At 38.9% G+C, this 13,525-nt stretch overlaps 2 protein-coding genes across 2 annotated transcripts in view; both read right to left on the reverse strand.

The window, feature by feature from the left end:
* Window positions 1-13,525, reverse strand: part of LOC122351418 (dnaJ homolog subfamily C member 15-like) — a 217,026-nt gene that overhangs the window by 132,768 nt on the left and 70,733 nt on the right. The window lies entirely within an intron of this gene.
* LOC122351399 (ecto-NOX disulfide-thiol exchanger 1-like) overlaps window positions 8,592-13,525 on the reverse strand; it is a 33,757-nt gene continuing 28,823 nt past the window's right edge. The window contains exons 11-13 of the mRNA XM_043248462.1: window positions 12,285-12,384; window positions 11,127-11,212; window positions 8,592-9,334 (exon numbers count right to left, since the gene is read on the reverse strand). Coding sequence (XP_043104397.1) covers window positions 9,203-9,334; window positions 11,127-11,212; window positions 12,285-12,384 — 318 coding nt within the window. The 3' untranslated portion in view covers window positions 8,592-9,202. The remainder of the gene's footprint in view (window positions 9,335-11,126; window positions 11,213-12,284; window positions 12,385-13,525) is intronic.

Raw genomic sequence — 13,525 nt, forward strand, 5'->3', positions numbered from 1 at the left:
AGTTATTGTGAGTGTTTTTGTGTTGGTTTGTGCTCTGGCTGATGCCTGCGCTACAGATGCCTGTCTGCTCTGCACATCTGCCGGAGCGGCTGGGATTGGACAGAGGGACGTTCTGTACGCCATCACTTGGACTGCTGATTTGCCGTTTGTCAGACCGAGATTAATGCCAAGGACAAGGATACTGCAACACGAGCTGCACAAACCAGTTACACATTGCTGCAAGAGGAAGAAAAGGCGAGCATCGGTGACAGAATCTGCTTTTAGGATGCATTTTACATGTTATTTCCTTTAGAAATCATTTCGAGCTACATTCCGACTAGAGCATTAGCTTGTGACTGCTGCTTGCTCTATTTTATAATAGCTAGTAATATGAAGACATTAATCCACCATAACTAAGCATACAATTTCAAACAGTGGTGTGCTTTGTTACTGTTAAATGACCTCATTATGTTAGATGTGAGTGACATCCCGTCTTCAGTGATGTCTATAGATGTGGTTATAATGAATTTTTAATGCTCTTTCATGCAAAAAAATCTGACATGCATTTGACCATAATTTTTTTTTAATAAATTTAAGTAATAGTTAATATTAACCACAGATAAGATAAGGGTTTGGTTTAGTGTTTCTTGCATCTAAATATGCATGATTTATCGCTATTATAATAGTAAGCACATGTAGCGTGTAACAAGGAGACCTTCAAAAATCTACTTGAACTTTAAAAAAATTAATTAGCTGTACATATAATTTTAACTCTTTTTTCAGATAATTTAAATTATATATTAAATTAACAAAAATATATACATATTTTGAAAAGTTGTAAGTAATGTTAAAAAGTTTTTCTATTTTTTGACTTATTAATCTACTGATTTACAGCATACTAATAACCGGTTACAGATAATAACAGTAGTAATAATAAACTGTCCACCACTAAACCTAAACCTAAAATAATTACATAAAATTATTCAGTTCTTATTTGTGTAATTACACTCTAACGAGGACCCAAAAATAAATATTACACTTTAATTAATCAAATAAATTTTTTTTTTTTTTTCACTTTTTGAAATAGCACAAAGATAAAAAGTACTCTGGACTCTGAAATTAATTTTTATATAAAATATAAACTTTATTATGCAGATAACTAGCAATAAATATAATAAAAACAACATTGCTCTCATTTTACAAATAAGTATGTTCCTTTAAATTATAATTTTCTATAATAAACAAATGACACCTTATTATAAAGTATTACTGTGTGTCTCTATCTGTCTATAGATACAAACCGTAAAACTTTATAATAAGGTTAACATTAATAACTGGCATGAACAAATGAACAATACATTGTACTACACTTATGTTTGCTATTTCTTTTTTACTGTTAATATAATACAGTCGTTCAAGGTTTGTTCATGTTAGTTCACAGTGCATTAACTAATGTTAACAAACAGCTTATGATCTTAACAGTGTGTTAATAAATGCTGAAATGATCAACTAAGGTTAATGGATGCTGTTCGTTCTTAGTTCATGTTAACTAATGTTAACTAATAAACCTAACAAAGCACTTTCTACGCAAAAGCAGTCAAAGTTTTCCACTTGCTTGAGACCCAGTAACTGATTTTCTGCTTCAAAACAGGACGTTATCTTGGACCGTTCCTTGTTCCAGATGGACTAACATGAAAATTAAGCCAGACCGTTGCAGTATGAATGCGAGTCGTATGTCATGGAAAAGCTGGATCGACCCAGTTCAATTTCCAAATGCTGCGTTTGATTATCGCAGCCATGAGATCTCAGTAGGTGAGAGCTCGAGTCTACAAATAAAACCCAGTGAGCTGTTTGGCACGCTTATGAAATACTTGCCACTTTGAGTGCTGCCCTGCTCTGGCCTCGCTTCTGTAGCTGGCTTTATTTACTGCCACAGCCTGCTTCTGTTTGCCTGACCCCTTCTTAGGAGCTGTTAAAACCGATCAAAAGCTGGTGTCCCGGACAGCCGGGCATGCCATACGACGTGTATAACGGGTAAAAGCCCTGATTCGAGTTGCGTTGCGGTCGGGCCTCTTTGTCGTGAGATGTGTTGCTCAGACCCTCTAGTGACTGCAGCTATTTTCGGCCTCTGCTTGCCGTGAAACCAGCATGGAGTTTCTGAGCAGGCCTGTTCTCCGCAGGTTTCTCTCAGTCAGGGTGGATTTCCATTAGACAGTGTAAAAATGTTAAAAACGCCAAACTAATCCACACAGGGCCTCATTAAAGCCGTGCGTAATGCACTGTCCAGAGGAGCTGGTGATGTAAGCGAAAAACCAAATCCCTCATAAAACTCATATTAACAGCTTGTACATTTCAAATACGCCACGGCCTATAGTCTACGTACGCCAGCTTTCACACTCATCAACATTTTTCGAAAAAAAACGAAGGGTTGTGCGATGTCAGAAGTGTTATTTCCTGGCATTATCGGCCTGCCTGAATGAGACTTCATGTGATGTTTCATATAAATTTTATGACAGCCAACCAGCTGCCAGGCACATTCTTTAAAGGCCCTTTGATGCTTCGGTTCTGTTCCTGTTATCTGAACTTTTTCATTCATCTGCAGAAAAGGGTGTAATTTTAGCTGCGTTATTTTTCCACTTACTTGACTCAAGGAAATCATTGAAGTTAAATCATTTAGAATTTTTTTTACACAATATGACTTTCCCAGAATTTATGTATACGCTAAAACAATCAAAGCCAGTTTTAAGGTACCATGGCCTTATTATGTTGGCTCGTGTTTAAGCGCATTATCATGCTTTACCATTGGATTATTTGAAAAAATAAATACAGTCACTGGAAGTAAAAAAAAGCTTAATGTAGGCTATAGATGAAATATGGTCGCATGACTTTGATGTCTTATTAGTTTTCTGAATATTTGTGACCCTGGACCACAAAACAAGCCATAATGGTCATTTTTTTGGTATTGAAAGCTATATATCTTCTGAAAGCCGAATGAATAAGCTTTCCGTTGATGTATTGTTGAGGGTGAAAAAAAGTCAAAATATCACCTTAAATTTCTTAGCAATGCATAGTAGTAGCAATGCATATTTTTTTTATATATAGTTTTTTATAAAAAAAAAGAAAAAAAAAGTGTTCTAATTACATAAGGTGCAGGTCATTTTTTCGCCCACAGACTGTATTAAAGATGGATAACGTGTTTCCACTTCCTTCCACTATAATGAAGCCACATCTAAGCACGGCCACTGCGAAAATCATCTTGCGAAAATGACGCCTGCGCAGTAGCGATCATGAGGCGGAGCCATCAAAGTCCCGCCCATAGTCCTGCAGACCCAATCGCAAGCTTACTATATTAGCCCCACCCCGTTTTTGTAGCATTGATTAACTAAAGGCACTAAAATCACTAATTGAAAAAAAACAAATTTAACTTGACAAGAGCTCCCTAAAATAATGCAAACCATCTCTGGGAAAGTGAAGTGTAATTTGATTATTTAGTTTTGCTCACGTCCAATTGGTTTACACTGAGAGGGCGGGGTTTATGACTCTTCCTGGAATGGCACGTCTATTCGTAAATTCTCATTTCCGGGTTCATTTCTTACCAGCTCGTTTAGCTGTCTAATATCGCAAATTCTTAAAAAAAATGTTAACTTCACATTATTATTAGCGGCTAATGAATCGGAAGGGCTTACTATAATAGGCTTACTTCAACGTTAAAGAATAAGGCAGAGGCTCCATCCAGCCACCAGATGGCGATCAAAATGTTTTGGCTTCGCTTTTTTGGGTTGTGTTCGGCACATTTGATTTCAGCATGTTGATTTGATTTGAATTTTAGTAAATATCGAAGAGACACCTAACAGATATGCTAATAGAGAACTGTTGTTTTGTTTGATGATGCAAAGAGCAAAATGGCCATGCTTAATATCGCGCCTTACCAGCAGAGACAACAGGAGAATAATAACCCGTTTAACCGAAGAAGCAGAAAAAGACTAAAAAGGCCCCTAAACATCAGTACAACATACAAACGGTGGGGAGATGATGGACAACATCCTGACTGATACTCAACCTGCTTCTTTGTTGGACAGGTAAGGGAATTAATTAGTCCTATTGCGCAGAGTGCTTATTAAAATCAGCAATGTCAAGTGTAAATATACATTTAATAAAACACTGATGGATTGCAATGCAGTGCCTAACACTATACGGATACTTAGATGAAGAACAGCAATGCTAATGCTAGCTATACAGAATGCCTTTTTGAAAAGTAGCCATACTTGTCTGCATAGCAACTCCCTAGAGAAACCACCCATACCATACACTCAGAGTTCACCTTAGGAGCCGTCCAGAATAGCGTATTATACTCTTAGCAATGGTCTGCCTGTCTGTTCGGTCTTCTCCGGACGCATATAACCATCAAACTTTAAAACTCCCAGGCAGCGTTAATTTTTTTTGACACGCTTTCCTTTGCGGGTTTTCTTTCTACACCTGCAATGTTTAGAATGGCATGTTCCATCACACTGTGGAGGATGAGAGATGAGCTGTGCCAAACAGACTTGTGTTTCCAGGTTTGCTCAGTGGGACGTTTTGCACAGATTGTTTGAATTTTAGCAAAGAAGTGATGTAGATGTGATTGACATCTGGAGGAAAGATCTGTGGAGAACTAGAGTGGAGTGGGAACGGCTGTCTGCTTCTCTACCTGACTGCAATGTACTGTTATATACCGAACAGTACAGTATATAGTGTGCAATGCTCTCAGCCGTAGACGAGCCTCATTAGCATCGTGCGGAGAAGCTGCGATATTCTCCAGTGGGAGCTTTAATAAAATCACCTTCAGAATGGTGATGGATGCCATGTACCGCCACCAACACAAATGTTTTCATTTGATCGTTTTAGAGCATGAAAATGATTTTCATAGCCAACGTAATGTCACAGGCGCTCGAATTATATTCACACCGCTGCCGATGCGGTGAAATGCATGACATTTGGAGAGATGTAAATGACTTCAATGCTGAATTTCTAATCGTTATAAACAAAGCACATAAAGGCTGACGCTAATTAGAGCTGTCGAGCAGCTTCATTAGCAGAAATCCACACATCTAATGTTGCTGTATTCCCCCTCCTACTAGGTTTATTTATAGACGACGTCAATAAACCTCATTTACAAACCCGGCTTTGTCTCCTAGGCTCCCTTGGAGAGTCCCAGTGCTTCATTTGCTCAGGCTAAAAACATTTCCCTGCTAAATCGCTCATCTTAATGCAAAAATATGCAGTTTCTTTTTTGTGAGACGAGGAAAACTCTTTCGAGAAAACGACTAGCTCTGTGCAGGCCATTTATTCTGTCTTTGGGCTCCTGCAATGCAGTGCAATATCTCTGTGCCTCAGGCTTGACCAATCAGAGTGAAGAGCTGCCTGTGTCACATCACCTGGTTTTCATTAACACAGAGACAATAGACATGCTGATGGCACCCACAGGACAAATACGACATCACAGTCTCTTCAGCTGTGATGTGAGTAGCAGACAGATGGGAACAATAGAACAAGCTCTGGCTAACGGTTTGGGGAGGGATCCAAAATAGGAGGGAAAGACGAGCGTTCAATCTGAGCGTGTAAACAGGCCTCCGTGTGTGCTGGTGCCTCGCCGGCCATCCATCACTTAAAGGACGCTCATCGCAGTTCAGACATCATGGATGAGCGACAAAATGGCCCTGGAAGGGGAGATGGAAAAAATATGCATGCTCTTAATGTGGCTGCCGCGTGAAACCGCAAACGAGAGGGTCTCGTTCATTTTCATTAGCTGGCGGAGCAGTGAAAACAAAGCAATCCGTCAGATTGGGAAGTGTGGCTGTAACGCGCGCTGTTTGGCAGGCCTCATTTCATTGGCCGACGTTATTGCAGCAGCACTATTTTTGCACGTTGCCTCAGTCAATAAAAATAGCTTGGCCAGACAATACATGTCTGTCCAGTGCAGCTGTCGACATCAACAACAATTGCTTTTATTATTTTTGTGCAAGCACAGAATATGTAATCTCCGGAGATTTCTGGTCTTGCTTGGCTATTCTGAATGTGAAAATCTTTGCACATTCACTTTGGACACTAATGAAGCCTAGACTAGAGACAAATAGTATTATCAAGTTCAGTGAAGATTTAAAATTAGGATTTATTTTAACGTAATTCTTTATACACTCCATAATTAGTTAAATCTAAATTAGCCACTGTATTACCATGGCAACCGCTGGAATTATTGCATGTTATTGAAATCGTCCAAAGTTATATTTTTAGATGCAGCATTTGCATTTAGACCATAACTTTATATATATTACATGTAATAAAATAATCTGAAAAAATGGCATTTTAATGTACTGTGTCCTGATAGATAGAAATACAGATGGAGATAGACAAATGGATGATGGCACAATAGATGGATGGTAGCTAGACAGATGAATAGATGGACGGACGGATGCAAGAAAATGGATGGAGAAAAATGGATGGAGATAAACAGATGTTTAAAGAGTTGAACAGACTGAAACAGATAAAGATAGACAGATGGGTGGATGGACAGATAGATGGATGAGTAGATGGACAGATGGACATAGATGAATAAATAACGAATGATTGAATGATAAATGGTAGATAGACAGAAAGAGGAATGTATGGACAAACAGGTGGATGAATAGATAGATAGATAGATCGATCAATAGATAGATGTATGGACAGACTGAAACCGAGAGCAAAAGATAGACAGATGGGTGGATGGACAGATAGATGGATGAGTAGATGGACAGTTGGACATAGATAAATAAATAATGAATGATTGGATGATAAATGGTAGATAGACAGAAAGAGGAATGTATGGACATTTGGATGGATAGTTGAACAGACTGAAACAGATAGAGAGCAAAAAAATGAGAGATGAGTGGATGGACAGATAGATGGATGAGTAGATATATCATAGGTAGACGTGAGTTCAACTGACATCACATGGACTGAGGGCTCTGCAGTGCAGTTTTCTCTTCTCAAACAGCACTCATCAGCGTACTATCTATGACATACTGCTTGATAATAAGAGGTTTAGATTCAGAGGAGCAAACTTTGAAAAACCACTCAAGAGCTCAACTGCACCTAATTCATTTTCCAAGGAGATGTCAGTTTGATCTGATACAGGAAGTCTAAATATACTCCAGGAGGTATTACTGTCTCTTCTTGTTTATTTGTTGTCTGTATGGTTCCGATTTCACTTCCATCCACAGCGTGTGCTCTTGAAAATAACTCCACCGAATATCGAGCCGTCATCAGAGAGTAGGATTAAAAGGCCTCAGCTTAGAAATTGAAAATTGACCTCTGCTTCTTTAACTCTGTGCTTATTAACATTTCGTTACTGTTAGTCTCTTTCATTCTCTATACTGAGAAAGGTTCAGGAATGCAGATGTTCTGCTTACTAAGCTTTTATTATTACATACAAAACAGCAATAGTAGGTCCTGACTGGTTGAGTCTGTTTTTTTATTACTCACATTGCTACTTTGACGTTGTACATTTTTAATTGCATTTTAAAAACAAGCATTGGTCAATTGATTTCATTATCCATCTGACAGCTGCTTTGTTTTTGCCAAAGCTATTCTTTAACAATTTGCCAGTCATGCTAAAAATGCTGTTGGAATATTTACACATGGGTGCAGCCCAGAATTTCTGACAGAATATTAAGACATTTGACGCATGATGGCTGCCAGCAAAGGCACACGTTGGAGATTTTAGCTCTGGTAGAGGGGTGCCAGTTCTTTTTTTTTATTTAATAAACTCTTAATTGATTTTTTTCATTCCTTTAACATTGCATTTGCAGCAAAATGGGGCCTTTAAAAGCTCAGCTGCCCTATGGGTCTTGAGGCACCATAATCTTTAATCCTAACGCTCTCAAATAACGGTAGTGCTGGTACAAGCAACAATGCAAATGGCTTAGGCGGTCTCAAATGCACTACTATGTTACTAACAGCGTCTCAGTGGCTGATGTAAATGGCAAATAGATCACATTAAACACACACAGAGCAGCATTCTCCTCCCCTCTCATTCATTATTAACAGCTTGTTATATTCTGGGTGATTAAGGAAGTTCTGCTCCACATTCATGGCAGATAGTTCAGTTGTTTATCCCAGACATGAATCAAAAAACATGACAGACACAACACTTCGAGGCACATTTGACACATTCAGAGATGCAGACGGGTTGGGCAAAATCCAGAATTTACTTAACTGGCTGCCTTTCAATTCGCAAGGATGAATTGGGCACTCCCATAGGCTGCTGAACTCGAATGACATTTATGGAATTTAAGTAGTCCAAAACAACAACAAAATGGTTTTCGATTCTGCATTCAATACTGAATGACCCAAGCCTTTTACGTTCTTAAAAATAAAGGTTCTTTATTGGCATCTTTGGTCCAGTGAAGTTTTAACATCCCATTCCCACTAAATATTCTTTATAATGGAAAAAGTTCTGTAGATATTTAAAATAAGGTTTTCTAAGTACCGTTTATTGAAAGGTTCTTTGGGGGAACCCAAACCCTCTTTTTGGAACCTTTATTTTTAACATTGTAGTCATTTTAGCACTAACTTCTCAAAGTAAGTACATCTGATTTTGGATAAAAAGTTTTTAATTGATTTTTTTTTTAAAAAGAATCATAATTTACATAAGCAGACCTTTAACAACAGTGCATCAAGACACAAAGAGCATGTTACATACATCGTCTACACAACAAGGACGGTCTGAAACACAGCAAACTGTCCAAAGAGCTTCAGCTGTGCAACTGTTGTCTATCAGCTCCAGCACTTTGGCCATGAATGAAATCATTTTTCAGAGCAGAAGTCGTCTTCACACACACTCTGGCTTTGATGGGCGCCGAGGGCCGCTATCACACATCTGTGTCCCATATTCAGCATTCCGTATTTTTAACCGAGAGGCACGATATTCCTGGATATCTCCCAGCCTTCAGGGACGATGCCACTGACAGATAAGTTACGCAATCGGTACAGAAGTCTGGAAAGAGCTTTTTCAAGTAAATACATCTGATGCGGCGCCGCGTGTAGAGTCTCACTTCCTCTGGAGAGCGGCAGCCATCGGATCTGAGGCGGTACGGGGCGTAGAGCCTGTTGTTTGTGTCTGTGAGGCTCTGGCTCTTGTCGCTGACTCTGGATCAGTCTTCCGGGGGTCCAGAAGCCTCAGTGTCAGTGCATGTGGCTCTGCAAGTCACAACGATTTAAGAGCCTCAAATCCGCAGAACTTCCAGCGCTTCTCCAGAGTCGCTCCAACGCCACTGAACTCCTGCTTGAACATGTTGGGCAGCCGGACCATTAATCTTTCGAGTTCACTGGCCGAGATCTGTAAAATGAGCAAAGCAAAGTGTCACTTAGATTATTATTGTGGCTCCGTGTTGAACATTTTGTGCAATAAACAGACACAAAATTGCCCATTGCATCCTCGCCGCTGTTTGCTTAGAAATTAAAGGCACTAATTTGTTTGTCACTATGTTTGTCATTTGCTTCCTGCAAACAGTTGCTGTAGTTCATTTTTTAAACGGGGAGTATATAAACACATCTTTTCAGTTTATAATACTGCATGTTTTCTCTACGCTTAGTTGAAGTGCATGACAATTTAGACCAGCACAAGATAAACTTTTGCCGTTGCTCGAAAATACATTTAGAGTTAGTCAGCTGGTCTGATATAAAAGACTCCCATTGAAACCTCCTGTTGAAAGACTTTTTTGAAGAGGCATTGTGCAATCGAAGTTGATGACTCGATGATTTGGTGATCAGAGGCAGCTGGTATTTATTTATAATTTAGAGAGATGGACATTATTATTCTAGAGAGCAGTTCATTAGGAAAAAAGCTGCACATGAGTAAGATGAGTCATCAATACCGTTTTTCCAGACTGTACATTTTAAATGTGTTTATCTACTAAGTATTTAAAAGATGGCATATGCTTGCTGTTTGAACCCAAATGTAAAAATAAATAAAATACTGCTGCTTTTTCTATAGTAGCATATATTAATAAATTAGTATATGCTACTAAATGTATACTAGAATTAGGTACTACTTTCAAGAGATTTCTTAAGTTTGCACTTAAGTGCAGAAACAGAACCACGCAAATAACAAAAGCTTCTACTTATTCTAATTATGAATAAGTGCAATAAAAATACAAATTGGAACACGTGGACAAAAATGACTTCCTAGCAGCAATTACTGCTATTATAATATTTTTATTTAGGGCTGTTGGTCTTAGAAGAGTGCAGCCAGGAAACAATAGGAATGGGGGGGTGTAAAAAAAATAAAAATAAACATTTGCCTGCACACAAGCACCACCGTGCAAAATGTCAGAACACCTTTGGTGCCCTCCAGGCCACATCTGACACATGAAATTTGCATTTTGTTGTAGACTGGACAAGCTCCACCAGCCTTCTGGGATACAAATAGCTGTGCCAGTGCTGATCACACCTGGATGCAAACAGCCCCTCTGATATTTCATGTGGTATTTAAGGGTCAAAGAGATAACAAACATATGACTCAGATAACATATTGACAGAAATGGGATTATTTCTAATCTTTTGTTAATCCTGCATGCGCTCGTGTTGTCAAAATGAATTAAAGAGATAGTTGACTCAGAAATGAAAATTCTATTATTTGTTTACTCTCGTTTATTTTCTGACACACGACAACCAATGGGGTTTTCTTCTGATGAGCTTTTGTATATGCATACCATTTGCACTCTCAGAAATAAAGGTACAAAAGCTGTCACGGGGCGGTACCTTGTTTGTACCTAAATTGTCAATTTTGGTACCTTAAAGGTACATATTAGTGCTTAAAGTGTACATATTTGAACCTAATAGGTACAAAAGTATAACCTTTTACCCAGTGACAGCTTTTGTACCTTTATTTCTGAGAGTGTACAAGACTGAATTAGATTAATGATGGCTTTATGATCTTTTTGGATCTTCAAAATCTTTGTTTTAAATGACTTTCAATGGAGAGACAAATCTCTCAGGTTTAATGCGCACATTTTAATTTGCGTTTGAGGTTTAGCCAGAGTCTTATAGGTTTTGACGTGAGGCTGAGGAAATGATGATAGAATTTTAATTTTTGGGTGAATTATTGCTTTAATTAAAAAAATAATCACCTTTGTATCGAGTCTCTGGATGTAAGACCACAGATATTCAATGTTGGCTCCAAATGGGTGGACGTGAAGAAAGGTTGATATGATTCCTGTGTGGAGAGACAGACAGCAGAGCAGAGCTTGTGAATGAACATATGTTGCCTCTGACTAGTAGATGCAGTGGCACAGTCATAAATATGCCGCCTGGAGCAGAAGCACCATCCCTCCCCCACTTAAGCTGATTACTTTGGAGAGGTCCTGCAAAGGTAAAGCACTGATGCAGAGGCACAGGATATAGTGCTTTGCCTGAGGAGCCAGAGCCAATATTTATTTCCTTGATTTATATGCCGTAACGCCACCAATTACCAAGGAACCTCATTCAATTCCCTCCATAAGACCTACTTTCACAGAGCCGCACTTGGGGAGGGAAGGGAGTCTCGAGATGTCCTTTCTGATTTTAACATTCAACGCAGAGAGCTAAGCCGACTCCATATGTCTCTGTTCTGCAACGGTGCGTCGTGCTTACCGAGATAAACATATCTGTTTTGCATACTGCGTGAAAGTCTAACCAAACAAACTCATTTGAAAGGCCTAACGGAGGACGCTTACAAAATGATGTTTGCACAGCGAAACTAATCCAATAACTGCATTAGACGTCCTCTTCAGAGCTAGTGCGGGAGCGCCTGGAGACTTAAACAATTTGTGTTCTTCAGTCCGTCCCTTCACTTTGTTCTGCTCAAATGAGTTTGGCTTTTCTGGCTGAGGGCCTCGGAGCCAGGCTGATTCTCTCTACTCAATCAGTGCAGTATATGTGTCCTCTTTGCAAGCGGCGTTGTTGTGCAGCCTTTAGATACTACATGTGGTCTTCTATGGGCCAGAGCCAATGAAGCGCCTGGCAAAAGAAGAACAGCTCCCTGAGCTCCTCCTAAGGATCATCATCCAAAAACATGACAGAAAGGCCGAGGCGCTAGGCGCTTTCCTAGTCGTTGTTATCACAGTGGTTCTAACACTGGCCGGACAGCATTGCGTTCAACTGCTTGGCTGCTCCTGCACCTGCTCGCCCTCCTGTGCTTTTAAGCTAGGACTCAATCCTCTGAGCCCATCTGGTATTCAAGCCCCTCAGCACACGGCTCAAGATGTTTTATAGATCAAAACGGCATGAAGCAGAGTTGGAATAATTACCGAGCAAGAGAGCCTCTTTCTCTGATCTCAAAGGACCCCAAATGACCATGTCGTTATTCTTCTCTCGATGGTGGTAGAGCGTCGCGGTGCCATTGACTCCCTGTACAAAGGAAAAACACACATCAGGATGCAGAGGAACCTTCACAAAGCAGATACGAGAGAGATGGGATCATGCAAAACTGTTGAGTTGGTAGGGCATGCTTGCTAATCTTTATGGGGGATGCACCGCGTTCGGCTGCGTTCAGAGAAATCAATGCCTATTGACGTTTAAGAGGCTCTTCTTCCAAGATGCTGCTCAAGATGCCAGACCGTAAGTTATGTAGAGGTTAAATCAAAATTATAAGGAACATCCTTGCACTGTGCATTTTTAGAAACCCTCAGCAAAAAAGAAAATATAAATGGAGGCAGCAGTGCTTGCGAGTTTTTAGCCATATATGAAAAATTCAGTTACTCTTGAAAGAAAACTTTCAAAACTAAGGGAAACATGTTCCGTTTGATTTTTGAGCCAAATGGATTTTGCCCATGGTTTCCAAAAGCCAAAAATAATGTTTTTTTAATATTTCGTAATTAAGTTCCATGATTACTGTAGGATGGTGTAAAATGACTGGTGCCCATATTTTGCAGCTTTTAAGCTACAATATATGCTTTAGCTTAATTGAGTTTTTGGCACACATTTGGAATTTATAATAATTTTGGTCCAAAATTATACTAAATATAATTCTTTGAAGGACAAAAAACAATCTCTAATTGTCAAAAGCACATAAAGGTGCCGTTTTCTATGTGTGGAGGATTAAATGCAGTCCTGATATCCATGATATTCTGGAATAAATACAGTAATGCATTAATCATTTCCGCTTCAAATCACAGTTTATGAATGTATAATTGGATGTGCAGTAAATATTACAGTAAAAGCTTAGGTTTGATCAAACATTAAAAATAGACGTTAAATGAAATAAAATCAAATGTTAAAAAGTATGTTTCAGCTAGATTGTACTCAGTAGACTGTAGAGCACTTTATCTAACATGAGGTCATTTGTCAGTGATTTAAAATGTGTTTATGATGTTATCTTTATATGATATGAGATTTTAGTGGGCTACTTGTTTTAATAGGTTTAATATACGGGACTGTGTAATGGATATACATTTTGTGGATCTCTTTTAATTAAAAATGTATTTCAATTTATTGATTCAATTACAAAAAGTGCCATTCTGTGAAATTCAATTACTGATGGCAAATTCTG

The sequence above is a fragment of the Puntigrus tetrazona genome, chromosome 9 (genome assembly GCF_018831695.1).
Source record: "Puntigrus tetrazona isolate hp1 chromosome 9, ASM1883169v1, whole genome shotgun sequence".
In the NCBI taxonomy this organism is placed as follows: domain Eukaryota; kingdom Metazoa; phylum Chordata; class Actinopteri; order Cypriniformes; family Cyprinidae; genus Puntigrus; species Puntigrus tetrazona.